This window comes from Oncorhynchus nerka, linkage group LG15, assembly GCF_034236695.1.
Source record: "Oncorhynchus nerka isolate Pitt River linkage group LG15, Oner_Uvic_2.0, whole genome shotgun sequence".
Classification (NCBI taxonomy): Eukaryota; Metazoa; Chordata; class Actinopteri; order Salmoniformes; family Salmonidae; genus Oncorhynchus; species Oncorhynchus nerka.
This window is the reverse complement of record NC_088410.1, coordinates 15,913,276-15,931,298: the sequence shown is the minus strand read 5'-3', so window position 1 is coordinate 15,931,298 and position 18,023 is coordinate 15,913,276. Positions and strand designations below refer to the sequence as shown.

General features: G+C 45.5%; 1 protein-coding gene across 2 annotated transcripts; it reads left to right on the top strand.

The window, feature by feature from the left end:
- Window positions 1-5,759: 5,759 nt before the first annotated feature.
- On the top strand, window positions 5,760-13,633 carry LOC115125049 (GTPase IMAP family member 7-like). Of its 2 annotated transcripts, none has more exons than XM_065001093.1 (3): window positions 5,760-5,823; window positions 9,317-9,400; window positions 11,393-13,633. In XM_065001093.1, the coding sequence occupies exons 2-3, from the start codon at window positions 9,319-9,321 to the stop codon at window positions 12,409-12,411; spliced, it is 1,101 nt and encodes a 366-aa protein (XP_064857165.1). In that variant the 5' UTR covers window positions 5,760-5,823; window positions 9,317-9,318; the 3' UTR covers window positions 12,412-13,633. The 2 variants fall into 2 exon arrangements, with proteins under 2 accessions (XP_064857165.1, XP_064857164.1); XM_065001092.1 differs by having other exon boundaries at window positions 5,763-5,823; window positions 9,314-9,400.
- Window positions 13,634-18,023: the final 4,390 nt, after the last annotated feature.

The window sequence follows — 18,023 nt, the reverse complement described above, 5'->3', positions numbered from 1 at the left end:
TGTTGATAATGTCTGACCCTGTCTAAAGACCCCAGCTCTCTGTGGGTGTTGATAATGTCTGATCCTGTCTAAAGACCCCCAGCTCTCTGTGGGTATTGATAATGTCTGACCCTGTCTAAAGACCCCAGCTCTCTGTGGGTGTTGATATGTCTGATCCTGTCTAAAGACTGTGGGTATTGATAATGTCCTGTCTAAAGACCCCAGCTCTCTGTGGGTGTTGATAATGTCTGACCCTGTCTGTGGGTGTTAAAGAACCCAGCTCTCTGCGGCTGTTGATAATGTCTGACCCTGTCTAAAGACCCCAGCTCTCTGTGGGTGCTGATAATGTCTGACCCTGTCTAAAGACCCCAGCTCCCTGTGGGTGTTGATAATGTCTGACCCTGTCTAAAGACTCCAGCCAGCTCTCAAAGACTGTGGGTGTTGATAATGTCTGACCCTGTCTAAAGACTCCAGCTCTCTGTGGGTGTTGATAATGCCTGACCCTGTCTAAAGACCCCAGCTCTCTGTGGGTGTCTGATAATGTCTGACCCTGTCTAAAGACTCCTGTGGGTGTTGATAAGCTCTGTCTAAAGACCCCAGCTCTCTGGGTGTTGATAATGTCTGACCCTGTCAAAAGACCCCAGCTCTCTGTGGGTGTTGATAATGTCTGACCCTGTCTAAAGACCCCAGCTCTCTGTGGGTGTTGATAATGTCTGACCCCTAAAGACCCCAGCTCTGAAAGACTCTAAAGACCCCAGCTCTCTGTGGGGTGTCTGACCCTGTCAAAGACCCCAGCTCTCTGTGGTGTTGATGTCTCTGTCTAAAGACCCCAGCTCTCTGTGGGTGTTGATAATGTCTGACCCTGTCTAAAGACCCCAGCTGACCCTCTGTGGGTGTTGATAATGTCTGACCCTGTCTAAAGACCCCAGCTCTCTGTGGGTGTTGATAATGTCTGACCCTGTCTAAAGACCCCAGCCTGTGGGTGTTGATAATGTCTGACCCTGTCTAAAGACCCCAGCTGACCCTCTGCGGGTGTTGATAATGTCTGACCCTGTCTAAAGACTCCAGCTCTCTGTGGGTGTTGATAATGTCTGACCCTGTCTAAAGACCCCAGCTCTCTATGGGTGTTGATAATGTCTGACCCTGTCTAAAGACCCTCTCAGCTCTCTGTGGGTGTTGATAATGTCTGACCCTGTCTAAAGACCCCAGCTCTCTGTGGGTGTTGATAATGTCTGACCCTGTCTAAAGACCCCAGCTCTCTGTGGGTGTTGATAATGTCTGACCCTGTCTAAAGACCCCAGCTCTCTGTGGGTGTTGATAATGTCTGACCCTGTCTAAAGACCCCAGCTCTCTGTGGGTGTTGATAATGTCTGACCCTGTCTAAAGACTCCAGCTCTCTGTGGGTGTTGATAATGTCTGACCCTGTCTAAAGACCCCAGCTCTCTATGGGTGTTGATAATGTCTGACCCTGTCTAAAGACCCCAGCTCTCTGTGGGTGTTGATAATGTCTGACCCTGTCTAAAGACCTCAGCTCTCTGTGGGTGTTGATAATGTCTGACCCTGTCTAAAGACCCCAGCTCTCTGTGGGTGTTGATAATGTCTGACCCTGTCTAAAGACTCCAGCTCTCTGTGGGTGTTGATAATGTCTGACCCTGTCTAAAGACCCCAGCTCTCTGTGGGTGTTGATAATGTCTGACCCTGTCTAAAGACTGTCAGCTCTCTGTGGGTGTGATAATGTCTGATAATGCCTGACCCTGTCTAAAGACCCCAGCTCTCTGTGGGTGTTGATAATGTCTGACCCTGTCTAAAGACCCCAGCTCTCTGTGGGTGTTGATAATGTCTGACCCTGTCTAAAGACCCCAGCTCTCTGTGGGTGTTGATATTGTCTGACCCTGTCTAAAGACCCCAGCTCTCTGTGGGTGTTGATAATGTCTGACCCTGTCTAAAGACTCCAGCTCTCTGTGGGTGTTGATAATGTGTGACCCTGTCTAATGACCCCAGCTCTCTGTGGGTGTTGGGATATGTGAGAAACACATGTACAAGTGTGAAATAGGACAAATAACAGCAGCTACTATAGTCACCATCTAGTGAGTCTGACCTGAAATAACCCTGAACATCTCATGACTGTTTTAATCATGGCAGTTATCTACAGTTTCTCTTTCCCTGTTTGGAAACATGCTGAACTAATTCATCATCGTTCCATTGGATAACAATGAACATGTAAAAATATAAGATATTTATCTAAAGAGACATCGGCACATGTAGCATGAGTCACACATGGCACCATATTCCGTTAATTGTGCACTACTTTCTACCAGGCCCCTAGTGCACTACTTTCTACCAGGACCCTAGTGCACTACTTTCTACCAGGACCCTAGTGCACTACTTTCTACCAGGACCCTAGTGCACTACTTTCTACCAGGACCCTAGTGCACTACTTTCTACCAGGCCCCTATTGCACTACTTTCTACCAGGACCCTAGTGCACTACTTTCTACCAGGCCCCTAGTGCACTACTTTCTACCAGGACCCTAGTGCACTACTTTCTACCAGGCCCCTAGTGCACTACTTTCTACCAGGACCCTAGTGCACTACTTTCTACCAGGACCCTAGTGCACTACTTTCTACCAGGACCCTAGTGCACTACTTTCTACCAGGCCCCTAGTGCACTACTTTCTACCAGGACCCTAGTGCACTACTTTCTACCAGGCCCCTAGTGCACTACTTTCTACCAGGACCCTAGTGCACTACTTTCTACCAGGCCCCTAGTGCACTACTTTAACCAGGACCCTAGTGCACTGCTAAATATAAGATATTTATAAGATATTTATCTAAAGAGACATCGACACATGTAGCATGAGTCACAAATGGCACCCTACACCATCATTTGCAAATAAATTCATTAAAATCCTACAATGTGATTTTCTGGAATTTTTTTCTTCAGATTTTGTCTGTCATTGTTGAAGTGTACCTATGATGAAAATTACAGGCCTCTCATCTCATTAAGTGGGAGAACTTGCCAATTGGTGGCTGACTAAATACTTTTTGCCCCACTGTATAACATTTGCAACTGTTTACGGTGCATCATCCTCCATCTCTTCTTCAGAACTGTGACCTCTTGCCCTTTCAACTCGTCACTGCCTCCACATAGGAGATTTGCTCTACAGCCCTGATCCTTGACCCCTCAACCTCTTTCACCCTGACAGGGCACTCTGGGAATTAGGGAATATGATCCACACCAGATTTGCAACATTTTACATTCACAGACTCTTCAATAACATAATCCTTCCGTCTGCAAACACTTGAAACGTGGCAAATTCTTGTACATTTCTTGCATTGCATCGTGTTGCATCAGCGTATCTTATACAGCTTTATATATTCTTGTATATTCTTGTAATTCTTGTACATTTCTTGCATTGCATTGTGTTGCATCAGTGTATCTTATACAGCTTTATATATTCTTGTATATTCTTGTAATTCTTGTACATTTCTTGCATTGCATCGTGTTGCCTCAGCTGATGTTATTGGTCACATACACATGGTTAGCAGATGTTATTGGTCACATACACATGGTTAGCAGATGTTATTGGTCACATACACATGGTTAGCAGATGTTATTGGTCATATACACATGGTTAGCAGATGTTATTGGTCACATACACATGGTTAGCAGATGTTATTGGTCACATACACATGGTTAGCAGATGTTATTGGTCACATACACATGGTTAGCAGATGTTATTGCGATTGTAGCGAAATGCTTGTGCTTCTAGTTCTGACAGTGCAGCAATATCTAACAGGTAATATCTATCAAATACCTAATTCACACAAATCTAAGTAAAGGAAAGGAATAAGAATATATAAGCAAGCTAGCTAAATAGGACAAATTAGTTAGCAAGTGCCAGCTAGCTAAATAGGACAAATTAGTTAGCAAGTGCCAGCTAGCTAAGTTGCCATACATGTTTAATGCTTTTCAACCTGTCCCCAAATGAATGTCATTGGTTCAGAGTTTGTTTTGATATTTTAACCTGCGTGTGGTGTGGGGGGACGAAATAAATGTATACACGATGTCGCACAGCCGGTTTGGGTTCTGTGTAGATGGTATAGAATACTGTATATACATATGAGATGAGTAATGCAAGGTACTATATTAAAGTGACAACATCTACTTTGACTGCATCCACTTTTCCCAAAGCTTCTTCACCATCCTTGTGACTTCAAACGAGTTCCCCAAATAAACATCTTTATCAAAAAACAACATACTCCGACAAGCAACGATTCAACAGACTCATTTTCCACAACAATTGCTGCCCTTTTTGTTCAATTCTTGGACTTCACTGTTGTCCCCCCATCCTTCTCACTAATGGTTCTCAATGTGCTTTCATCTTCAAACAACACTTCTTCTGCTCTCAACTCTGATTCTGGGCAGACAGCCAATGTTGTGAATTGTCAGAAGGATGTTGGTAATAGTGACACCCAACCAGAATTCAGACTCTGCGTGTTCTGAGTTGAATTATTATTTGCCTAGTAACACTCTCTCAAGTTACAGGGGAAACGAAACTTAACTAGGAATGTACAGGTAACTGCCAAAATAAAAGAAACACTTGAGTAATTGAGGGTTCTGTCAGCTCTGTTATGTTGTGGGGTGCATTTTCCTGGCGTGGTTTAGGTCCACTCAACCACTTAGAGACCAAGGTAAACACCAGTAAATACTCAGCCATTCTGAGTGATCACCTTCAACCTGTGGTGAATAATGTCTATCCTGATAAGAGTGGTCTCTTCCAGGATGATAATGCCCCCGTCCACAGGGTATGAGAGGTCACTGAATGGTTTGATGAGCATGAAAACTATGTAAACCATATGCCATGGCTGTCTCAGTCACCAGATCTCAACCCAGTTGAACCCTGAAGGGAGACTCTGGATCAACACCTGAGAGAGCGTTTCCACCACCATCAACAAAACACCAAATGATGGTATTTCTCATGGAAAAATGGTGTTGCATCCCTCCAAAAGATTTCTAGACACGTGTAGATTCTATGCCAAGGAGCATTGAAGCAGTTTTGTCGGCTCGTGGCCCAACAGCCTACACTTTATGTTGGTGTTTCCTTTATTTTGTCAGTTACCTGTGAAGTCCAGCTAATAGCTTCACCTCTCAGCAGGCGAGAACAATTAACAGATTTGTCCAATTACACTAACGGTGACTATTCAACATAACAACCTTACTAACTAAATTATGTACAACGATTACATTAGAAGACCTAGGCAACTAATACCCTGAGTACCAGTCTGTGAGTGCCCTCTTTACAGCTACTTGTCACTCATTGTCATGGCTTGATAGTGATCAATGGAGTTGGAAAGAGAACAAACAGATCTGGGACCAGGTTAGACAACTACAGTATATAGTGATCAATGGAGTTGGAAAGAGATCAAACAGATCTGGGACCAGGCTAGGCAACTACAGTATATAGTGATCAATGGAGTTGGAAAGAGAACAAACAGATCTGGGACCAGGTTAGACAACTACATAGTTACATTTGAAAATGTTTCATTTGCTATTTTAATTTGAACCTTTTTCCCAGAAGAAGAGGTCTGTGTCCAACACATTTCATTTGACTCAGAGTTGTGGCTCATCCAAGGTTGAGTTGTCAGAGGAGGTTGATAATAGTGACACCCAATCAGAATTCAGCCTCTGTCTGTCCTGAGGTGAATAACTCATCTCATTGGCTAGAAATGACTAGTTACAGGTGAAACGAAACTTAACTCTGACTATAAGTTGCAGCACATAGCTTCAGCTCTCACAGTCACAACAGGGGACAATTAACAGACACGTGCAACTACACTAAATGTGAGTATTCAACTTAACTACCTTACTAATGAAATGTACAACAATGTATTGTAATAACTGTAGTACAATATGGAGTAAACATTTTATTTATACCAGGTTTGTTGACATTGATGCATACATAATCAAACAATGACATCACTAGACATGTCAAGACAATTTAATCAAAATAAACAAGTTTCTTGGAAAGTCAACAATCACATTCTTCTGTTTGTATTTATACATGTGGTTTAATATTGGATAACAATGAAAGGAGAATTATGTTTTTCACTTTTACCTGAAACATTTATCTTGTGTAATTTAATAGAAACCAGAGGATGAGATAGTGTAGCACAGGTCTGGGTCTATGATATTGACCTAAGAGAGTTCAAGGGTTAAGTAGCCTATACGGCAGGGATCGTCAGCTATATTCAGCCACGGTCAGATTGTTTTGTTTTGGAGGGGATGGTCGGGGGGCCGGAAAAAAATAATTACAAATAATTTGTAGACTGCAAATTGACCGCAAGAAGCCTAAACAGATATGTTTGACTTACATTTGTGTACGATCACGTCTCTCTATTATACGTGGGAATACTTGGGAACAGATTTATTAAATAAAAATGTCCTCGTGTTGTTTCAGTCCTAATGTTCTGGTGGGCCAAATTAAACCACCTGCAGGCCAAATTCAGCCTGTGGGCCGCGAGTTGGGTAACCCTGCTATATATCTAATTGAAGTGGGCAAAACTTGAGTCAACACAGCTTATAGCAGAGAAGGTATCTTGGTACTGAGTGACAGGTCATTATACCACAGTGTACAGCAGGTTGTTGCTGTGAGGGACTGACCTGCAGGTATCTTGGTACTGAGTGACAGGTCATTATACCACAGTGTACAGCAGGTTGTTGCTGTGAGGGACTGACCTGCAGGTATCTTGGTACTGAGAGACAGGTCATTATACCACAGTGTACAGCAGGTTGTTGCTGTGAGGGACTGACCTGCAGGTATCTTGGTACTGAGTGACAGGTCATTATACCACCGTGTACAGCAGGGATGGGCATCTCCATTCATCTGGGACCTGTTTGGTGACCTTGAGTACATTCCTGACTGACTATTTATTTATTTGTTAATTTACCAGGTAAGTTGACTGAGAAACATTGTCATTTGCAGCAACAACCTGGGGAATAGTTACAGGGGAGAGGAGGGGGATGAATGAGCCAATTGTAAACTGGGGATTATTAGGTGACCGTGATGGTTTGATGGCCAGATTGGGAATTTAGCCAGGACACCGGGATAAACACCCCTACTCTTACGATAAGTGCCATGGGAGCTTTAATGACCTCAGAGAGTCAGGACACCCGTTTAACGTCCCATCCGAAAGACGGCACCCTACACAGGGCAGTGTCCCCAATCACTGCCTTGGGGTTTTGGGATATTTTTTAGAAGAGAGAAAAGAATGCCTCCTACTGGCCCTCCAACACCACTTCCAGCAGCATCTGGTCTCCCATCCAAGGACTGACCAGGACCAAACCCAGCTTTGCTTCAGAAGCAAGCCAGCAGTGGTATTCAGGGTGGTATGCAGGGTGGTATGCAGGGTGGTATGCTGGGTGGTATGCAGGGTGGTATGCTGGGTGGTATACAGGGTGGTTTGCAGGGTGGTATGCAGGGTGGTATGCAGGGTGGTATGCTGGGTGGTATGCAGGGTATGCAGGGTGGTATGCTGGGTGGTATGCAGGGTGGTATGCTGGGTGGTATGCAGGGTGGTATGCAGGGTGGTATACTGGGTGGTATGCTGGGTGGTATGCAGGGTGGTATGCAGGGTGGTATGCTGGGTGGTATGCAGGGTGGTATGCAGGGTGGTATACTGGGTGGTATGCTGGGTGGTATGCAGGGTGGTATGCAGGGTGGTATGCACGGTGGTTTGTTGCAACTACATTGATGATGTATGACAGATATTGTAATGCCTGGATAGGTATTTTACATATCAGACAGAGGAGGCTGGTGGGAGGAGCCATAGGAGGGATGGTTTATTGTAATGGCTGGATATGTATTTTACATATCAGACAGAGGAGGCTGGTGGGAGGAGCCATAGGAGGGATGGTTTATTATAATGGCTGGATAGGTATTTTACATATCAGACAGAGGAGGCTGGTGGGAGGAGCCATAGGAGGGATGGTGTATTGTAATGGCTGGATAGGTATTTTACATATCAGACAGAGCAGGCTGGTGGGAGGAGCCATAGGAGGGGTGGCTTATTGTAATGGCTGGAATGGAATTTACATACATACATTTATGTATGAATTTACATACATACATTTAGTGGTACCAACACATCAAACTTAGTGGTACCAACACATCAAACTCATGGAAACAACGTGTTTGACTCCGTTCCAATGATTCTATTCCAGCCGTTACAATGAGCCCCTCCTCCTATATCTTCTCCCACCAGCCTCCACTGATAGCAGATATCCACATCATATGCTATAGCCCGACAGCACAGTTGAGGATGTGGCATGCAGCCATTGGTTAATGCAATGAAACTCCTGTGCAGGGAACCACGATCATACTTTATCCCCAGCTAACACACCTGGCTCCAATAATCAACTAATGATGGTCTTCAGAATCAGGTGTTTTAGCTACAGGACTGGGGGAACGTGTGACACCAATCAGGCCCCAGAAAACTGGAGTTGCCTCCCTGGTGTACAATAACTGGTCTATCTGGTCCCACCATGTAGCAGAATGTCAACTGTAGAATGATAAGCATGTTTAGGATGTAATTTGACACCCCCTATATGAGTACATTATGTTTACCTGATGCTGGTTACCTTGTTAGGGAATGTACTTTGTTTTACAACAGTTACACCACATAGCATCTTCTTATAGTTCATATTGTTTTAAAGTCAAATAACACCACATAGCATTACTCTTCTTATAGTTCATGTTGTTTTAAAGTCAAATAACACCACATAGCATTACTCTTCTTGTAGTTCATATTGGTTTAAAGTCAAATAACACCACATAGAATTACTCTTCTTATAGTTCATATTGGTTTAAAGTCAAATAACACCACATAGAATTACTCTTCTTGTAGTTCATATTGGTTTAAAGTCAAATAACACCACATAGCATTACTCTTCTTATAGTTCATATTGGTTTAAAGTCAAATAACACCACATAGCATTACTCTTCTTATAGTTCATATTGGTTTAAAGTCAAATAACACCACATAGCATTACTCTTCTTATAGTTCATATTGGTTTAAAGTCAAATAACACCACATAGCATTACTCTTCTTATAGTTCATATTGGTTTAAAGTCAAATAACACCACATAGCATTACTCTTCTTATAGTTCATATTGGTTTAAAGTCAAATAACACCACATAGCATTACTCTTCTTATAGTTCATATTGGTTTAAAGTGAAGCGGCTGAGAATAAATTATAATTTCGTTTATGTGGACTTTGTTTTTTGTAATAAGGTCATCGTCTGTTTCTATGTTTTTGATTGGCCGACTGTAGCAGAGATGGAACGAGGAAGAGGAGGGACTCTGAAGATTCTGTTCCTGTTGACACTCTGTCTGCAAGCCTTCACTGGTCAATGCCAAGGTACACACACACACACACACACACACACACACACACACACACACACACACACACACACACACACACACACACACACACACACACACGTACATATATACATGCTGCTCAAACACACACCAGGGCCATACACATACACACACCAGGGCCATGCACATACACACACCAGGGCCGTACATATATACATGCTGCTCAAACACACACCAGGGCCGTACATATATACATGCTGCTCAAACACACACCAGGGCCGTAAATATATACATGCTGCTCAAACACACACCAGGGCCGTGCATATATATACATGCTGCTCAAACACACACCAGGGCTGTGCATATATACATGCTGCTGAAACACACACCAGGGCCGTGCACAGACCTTTCAGGGGCAGGTGCTCAAAATGAAAAAAGGGCGACACACTCAGTTCAGTGCCTCCTAAAGACATGATTGACAGGGGGAAAAGAGGGTGGGTTATCAGCTGATCATGGATGTTGATGATTGATGTTAATCTGCTGGTTAGCTTTATTTATTTTACTGGTTGTGATGTACCTTTAGCTGATAGGAGCATAGAGAAGAAGAAAATACAATCAGACTGAAGTCTCTTCTTCCTCTCTTTCTGCTCCAATCAGCCAATCAGACTGAAGTCTGTTCTTCCTCTCTTTCTGCTCCTATCAGCCAATCAGACTGAAGTCTCTTCTTCCTCTCTTTCTGCTCCAATCAGCCAATCAGACTGAAGTCTGTTCTTCCTCTCTTTCTGCTCCTATCAGCCAATCAGACTGAAGTCTCTTCTTCCTCTCTTACTGCTCCTATCAGCCAATCAGACTGAAGTCTCTTCTTCCTCTCTCTCTGCTCCTATCAGCCAATCAGACTGAAGTCTCTTCTTCCTCTCTTTCTGCTCCTATCAGCCAATCAGACTGAAGTCTCTTCTTCCTCTCTCTCTGCTCCTATCAGCCAATCAGACTGAAGTCTCTTCTTCCTCTCTTTCTGCTCCTATCAGCCAATCAGACTGAAGTCTCTTCTTTCTCTCTCTCTGCTCCTATCAGCCAATCAGACTGAAGTCTCTTCTTCCTCTCTTTCTGCTCCTATCAGCCAATCAGACTGAAGTCTCTTCTTCCTCTCTTACTGCTCCTATCAGCCAATCAGACTGAAGTCTCTTCTTCCTCTCTTTCTGCTCCTATCAGCCAATCAGACTGAAGTCTCTTCTTCCTCTCTCTCTGCTCCTATCAGCCAATCAGACTGAAGTCTCTTCTTCCTCTCTTTCTGCTCCTATCAGCCAATCAGACTGAAGTCTCTTCTTTCTCTCTCTCTCTGCTCCTATCAGCCAATCAGACTGAAGTCTCTTCTTCCTCTCTTTCTGCTCCTATCAGCCAATCAGACTGAAGTCTCTTCTTCCTCTCTTACTGCTCCTATCAGCCAATCAGACTGAAGTCTCTTCTTCCTCTCTTTCTGCTCCTATCAGCCAATCAGACTGAAGTCTCTTCTTCCTCTCTTTCTGCTCCTATCAGCCATTCAGACTGAAGTCTCTTCTTCCCCTTACAGGGCAGACTGGTAAACAGGTTCAATCTCCTTACAGGGCAGACTGGTGAACAGGTTCAATCTCCTTACAGGGCAGACTGGTAAACAGGTTCAATCTCCTTACAGGGCAGACTGGTGAACAGGTTCAATCTCCTTACAGGGCAGACTGGTGAACAGGTTCAATCTCCTTACAGGGCAGACTGGTGAACAGGTTCAATCTCCTTACAGGGCAGACTGGTGAACAGGTGCAACCTACGTATGGGGTGGAGGGTGACGAATTTGACAACAACTTGCGAGTAGTGGGTTCTGAACAACAATGACAGAAACATGTATTTTAAAATGATACTACAACCCAGAAGGGAGACTGGAGGGACAAAGGGGCATCTGCTCTGTAGATCCACATGCCTGATACACAAACACACATTTCATTAGCTTTTCATCAAGACAATCACTTTCAACTCAAGCACTTGTCTGTTTTCACAGATTCAGGGCATCCCTCTGATCTGAGGATAGTTCTGGTGGGGAAGACTGGATCAGGGAAGAGCGCAACAGGAAACACCATCCTGGGGAGAAAGATGGGGGGGTTTAAAGTAGACTTCACCGCTGGGTCTGTCACTGTTCACTGTGAGAAACAGAGTGGGGAGGTGGATGGGAGGAAGATTGATGTCATCGACACCCCGGGGCTCTATGACACAAAACGGTCTAAAGAAGAGATGAAAAGTGAAATAGAAAAGTCTATCTACATGTCAGTCCCAGGACCTCACGCCTTCCTGCTGGTGATCAGACTGGGGAGGTTCACAGAGGAGGAGCAGAACACTGTGAAGTGGATCCAGGAGAACTTTGGAGAAGAAGCCTTAAAGTACACCATCATTCTGTTCACCGGAGGAGACCAGCTGGAGGACAAACCATTGGTGGACTTTCTGAATACGAGTGAGGAGCTTATGAAACTCATCAATGTCTTTAAGGGCAGAAATCATGTCTTCAATAATAAAGAGAAGAATGACAACACTCAGGTCCCAGAGCTGCTGAAGAAGATAGATGAGATGGTGATGAAGAATGGAGGACAACACTACACCAATGAGATATACCAGGAGGTTCAGAGGAAGATCGAAGAGGAGGAGGTGAGGAAGAAACAGGAGAAGAAGGAGAGAGAGGAGGAGGAGATCAGAAAACTGGTAGAGAAGGCGAGAGAGGAGGAAAGGAAGAGACAGGAGGCGAAGAAGAAACAGGAGGAGGAGATCAGAAAACGGGTAGAGAAGGCGAGAAAGGTAAGGAAGAGACAGAAGGAGATCAGGAAGAAGGAAGAGGAGAGACTGAAAAGGTTAAAGGACATATCAGGAAAACTTGTTGGACTGTTAGCAACTGGTGTCACAGCGCTGGTTTCAGGACCAGCAGCTATTGCAGTTGGAGGTGCTGTACTTGCAAAAGAGGCAGTTGAATGTGCATTTGATTATTTCACAATATTCCAATTAAGTAAAAATGAGGAAGAGGTGGCAGTGTGAAGTACCACTCTCTTCCTCATCTTAATGTCAAGTAGCAGCAGTAGAATATATTAATCCTGTACAATGACAACCATCAGGGATTGTTCATCACTTTATAATATGATCAGTTATTTAACATGTTTATTACTACACTCCTTCCATGGTCTGTGTTCTCCCTCTACCCTCCCTCCCTGGTCGGTGTTCTCCCTCTATCCCCCCTCCCTGGTCGGTGTTCTCCCTCTACCCTCCCTCCCTGGTCTGTGTTCTCCCTTTACCCTCCCTCCCTAGTCTGTGTTCTCTCTCTACTCTCCCTCCTGGTCTGTTTTCTCCATCTACCCTCCCTCTACCCCCCCTCCTGGTCTGTTTTCTCCATCTACCCTCCCTCTACCCTCCCTCCTGGTCTGTTTTCTCCATCTACCCTCCCTCTACCCTCCCTCCCTGGTCTGTTTTCTCCATCTACCCTCCCTCTACCCTCCCTCCCTGGTCCGTTGTCTCCCTCTACCCTCCCTCCCTGGTCCGTGTTCTCCCTCTACCCTCTCTCTACCCTCCCTCCCTGGTCTGTGTTCTCCCTCTATCCTCCCTCCCTGGTCTGTGTTCTCCCTCTACCCTCCCTCCCTGGTCTGTGTTCTCCCTCTACCCTCCCTGGTCTGTGTTCTCCCTCTACTGTCGTGGAATTATCAGAATATGTTGGTAACATTTGTAAGATGTTTAATATTCATCAAATGTGTGTAAGTTACTTCTCATAAGAATGTATTTTGTTGTACTATAGTGGTAGCCATTGGCAGTTATCTGTTCTATGTCAGGACTAAGTTGCATGGGCCACATGAGAGGGGAGAGGTCAAAGTGTCATCATGTGTAAACATATCTTATACTCCCTAACTTTCCCAGTGGGGAAAGGAGGGGTTGCAGTGTCTGGAATCATTCTATGCTCCCTCTTTGTTGACCTGTAGGGTCACTCTCCTATCCGTGAGTTTGTCCAGGAGTTTGTGTTTAGAGTGGTTGTATCTAAATGACAATTTGATATATGCCTGTTGATATGGAGGATTTGGTTTATGGAAGGAGACAAAGCTGAACGATGAATTATGTCTATGCTGTCTGACTATGGGTGTCTTTGCTATTAAAGGAACTCAGTTGCATTGTAAGGGGACTCTCAGAAAATTCACTGGGGAGACACTGAATTTATCTGAGAGTCACAGGATTGTGATAAGAGCTCATATAATTAAAGATGGACTTTTATAACTAACTCTGACGTGTGTGTGTGGTTTGCTCCCATGATTAGGTAAATAGAGGAAATTTCCACGACACTACCCTCCCTGGTCTGTGTTCTCCCTCTAGCCTCTCTCTACCCTCCCTCCCTGGTCTGTGTTCTCCCTCTACCCTCTCTCTACCCTCCCTCCCTGGTCTCTGTTCTCCCTCTACCCTCTCTCTACCCTCCCTCCCTGGTCTGTGTTCTCCCTCTACCCTCCCTCCCTGGTCTGTGTTCTCCCTCTACCCTCCCTCCCTGGTCTGTGTTCTCCCTCTACCCTCCCTCCCTGGTCTGTGTTCTCCCTCTACCCTCCCTCCCTGGTCTGTGTTCTCCCTCTACCCTCTCTCTACCCTCCCTCCCTGGTCTCTGTTCTCCCTCTACCCTCTCTCTACCCTCCCTCCCTGGTCTGTGTTCTCCCTCTACCCTCCCTCCCTGGTCTGTGTTCTCCCTCTACCCTCCCTCCCTGGTCTGTGTTCTCCTCTAGCCTCCCTCTTTACTCCCTCCCTAGTCTGTGTTCTCCCTCTACCCTCCCTCCCTGGTCTGTGTTCTCTCTCTACCCTCCCTCCCTGGTCTGTGTTCTCCCTCTACCCTCTCTCTACCCTCCCTCCCTGGTCTGTGTTCTCCCTCTAGCCTCTCTCTACACTCCCTCCCTGGTCTGTGTTCTCCCTCTAGCCTCCCTCTTTACTCCCTCCCTGGTCTGTGTTCTCCCTCTACCCTCCCTCCCTGGTCTGTGTTCTCTCTCTACCCTCCCTCCCTGGTCTCTGTTCTCCCTCTACCCTCTCTCTACCCTCCCTCCCTGGTCTGTGTTCTCCCTCTACCCTCCCTCTACCCTCCCTCCCTGGTCTGTGTTCTCCCTCTACCCTCTCTCTACCCTCCCTCCCTGGTCTGTGTTCTCCCTCTAGCCTCTCTCTACACTCCCTCCCTGGTCTCTGTTCTCCCTAAACCCTCTCTCTACCCTCCCTCCCTGGTCTGTGTTCTCCCTCTACCCTCTCTCTACCCTCCCTCCCTGGTCTGTGTTCTCCCTCTAGCCTCCCTCCCTGGTCTGTGTTCTCCCTCTACCCTCCCTCCCTGGTCTGTGTTCTCCCTCTACCCTCCCTCGCTGGGTTCTGTTCTCCCTCTACCCTCTCTCTACACTCCCTCCCTGGTCTGTGTTCTCACTCTACCCTCTCTCTACCCTCCCTCCCTGGTCTGTGTTCTCACTCTACCCTCCCTCTACCCTCTCTCTACACTCCCTCCCTGGTCTCTGTTCTCCCTCTACCCTCTCTCTACCCTCCCTCCCTGGTCTGTGTTCTCTCTCTACCCTCCCTCCCTGGTCTCTGTTCTCCCTCTACCCTCTCTCTACCCTCCCTCCCTGGTCTGTGTTCTCACTCTACCCTCCCTCTACCCTCCCTCCCTGGTCTGTGTTCTCCCTCTAGCCTCTCTCTACACTCCCTCCCTCGTCTGTGTTCTCCCTCTAGCCTCCCTCTTTACTCCCTCCCTGGTCTGTGTTCTCCCTCTATCCTCTCTCTACCCTCCCTCCCTGGTCTCTGTTCTCCCTCTACCCTCTCTCTACCCTCCCTCCCTGGTCTGTGTTCTCCCTCTAGCCTCTCTCTACACTCCCTCCCTGGTCTCTGTTCTCCCTCTACCCTCCCTCCCTGGTCTGTGTTCTCCCTCTAGCCTCTCTCTACACTCCCTCCCTGGTCTCTGTTCTCCCTCTACCCTCCCTCCCTGGTCTGTGTTCTCCCTCTAGCCTCTCTCTACACTCCCTCCCTGGTCTCTGTTCTCCCTCTACCCTCCCTCCCTGGTCTCTGTTCTCCCTCTACCCTCCCTCCCTGGTCTGTGTTCTCCCTCTAGCCTCTCTCTACACTCCCTCGCTGGTCTGTGTTCTCCCTCTAGGCTCTCTCTACTCTCCCTCCCTGGTCTGTGTCCTCACTCTACCCTCACTCTACCCTCCCTCCCTGGTCTCTGTTCTCTCTCTAGCCTCCCTCTACACTCCCACCCTGGTCTGTGTTCTGACTCTACCCTCTCTCTACCCCCCCTCCCTGGTCCGTGTTCTCCCTCTACCCTCCCTCCATGGTCTGTGTTCTCCATCTACCCTCCCTCTATCCTCCCTCCCTGGTCTGTGTTCTCCCTCTACCCTCCCTCCCTGGTCTGTTCTCCCTCTACCCTCCCTCCCTGGTCCGTGTTCTCCCTCTACCCTCCCTCCCTGGTCTGTGTTCTCCCTCTACCCTTCCTCCCTGGTCTGTGTTCTCCCTCTACCCTCCCTCCCTGGTCTGTGTTCTCCCTCTACCCTCCCTCCCTGGTCTGTGTTCTCCCTCTACCCTCCCTCCCTGGTCTGTGTTCTCCCTCTACCCTCCCTCCCTAGTCTATGTACTCCCTCTGTTCTCCCTCCCTGGTCTGTGTTCTCCCTCTACCCTCCCTCCCTAGTCTATGTACTCCCTCTGTTCTTCCTCCCTGGTCTGTTCTACCTCTTGTGTCAGACTTAGGGTAAAACACCACATGATTAACACAATAAGTAATGTTGTAATGTACTGTACGTCACAAATGTATTTCTACTTTATTTCATTACTGTATTTCTACTTACTTCATTACTGTATTTCTACTGTACTTCATTACTGTATTTCTACTGTACCTCATTACTGTATTTCTACTGTACCTCATTACTGTATTTCTACTGTACTTCATTACTGTATTTCTACTGTACCTCATTACTGTATTTCTACTGTACTTCATTACTGTATTTCTACTGTACTTCATTACTGTATTTCTACTGTTCCTCATTACTGTATTTCTACTGTACTTCATTACTGTATTTCTACTGTACTTCATTATTATATTTCTACTGTACCTCATTACTGTATTTCTACTGTACTTCATTACTGTATTTCTGCTGTACCTCATTACTGTATTTATACTGTACCTCATTACTGTATTTCTACTGTACTTGGAACAAGAACATTACTTTAACAATTACAAAGAGGGATTTTGTATCGTAGACCTACTGAAAGGGATATAGAGGGATTATATATTGTATAATTATAGAAGTCTATCAATTTGATTATTAGTATTTTGTGTCGTGCTGTATAATGTTTTATGATGTATCAATCTTTGATGGACCTTTGATGGACAACCTTTAGTCGTTAGTGTTAACTAATTGTTGCATGTTTGATTTCCCAGATTTAAACTATGTGAAATCCAGAAAATCATTTCCTCACATTTCTTTCAAAGAACAAAATCTTTACAACAGATTTATTTCACATTTGAGAGAGCGAGAAATGAGTGAGAGAGAAATGTGCTTTGTCATCATACCGACAACATCAAAATAGCCTTTCAAGACTGAAGTCAGCAGGACTTTGAGTAGCCAGACTTAGTATCATCCAGACTTGTTGCTGGGTTACAGGGTTAAATAGCCGTTCAACCAGTTTGGAAAAGAGAAAACAGAACGTTCTGCTCCATTGTTACACTCCCATTGTAAAGTAGAAGGGTTCCATTATATTAGAACACAACTGTGCTTTAGAACTAGAAGAGACTCCACTATCAACATGAGAAATTATGGTCAACTGTATAGACACACACAGGCTGGGATTCAATCCAATACTGTATCAACACAGACAGGCTGGGATTCAATCCAATACTGTATCAACACAGACAGGCTGGGATTCAATCCAATACTGTATAGACACACACACATACTGGGATTCAATCCAATACTGTATAGACAGACACACAGGCTGAGATTCAATCCAATACTGTATAGACACACAGGCTGGGATTCAATCTAATACTGTATAGACACACATAGGCTGGGATTCAATCCAATACTGTATCAACACAGACAGGCTGGGATTCAATCCAATACTGTATAGATACACAGGCTGGGATTCAATCCAATACTGTATAGACACACAGGCTGAGATTCAATCCAATACTGTATAGACACACAGGCTGGGATTCACTCCAATACTGTATAGACAGACACACAGGCTGGGATTCAATCCAATACTGTATAGACACACACAGGCTGGGATTCAATCCAATACTGCATAGACACACACAGGCTGTGTAACGGCGTTCTTCGTTTGTAGAAAGAGAGGACCGAAATGCAGCGTGGTGGTTACTCATGTCTTTAATGAAGAAATGACGATACATGAAATAACTTCTAAATACGAAAACAACAAACGGAACGTGAAACCTATTACAGCCTATCTGGTGAACACTACACAGAGACAGGAACAATCACCCACGAAATACACAGTGAAACCCCGGCTACCTAAATACGGTTCCCAATCCGAGACAACGAGAATCACCTGACTCTGATTGAGAACCGCCTCAGGCAGCCTAGCCTATACAACACCCCTACTCAGCCGCGATCCCAAATATACAAAACCCCAATACGTCATACAACAAC

Excerpts from the sequence above, each read along its gene's own strand:
- LOC115125049 (XM_065001093.1), top strand. The coding sequence starts at position 9,319 with ATGGAACGAGGAAGAGGAGGGACTCTGAAGATTCTGTTCCTGTTGACA. Across the intron at positions 9,401-11,392 it reads CTTCACTGGTCAATGCCAAG|ATTCAGGGCATCCCTCTGAT; the intron begins GTACACACACAC and ends CTGTTTTCACAG.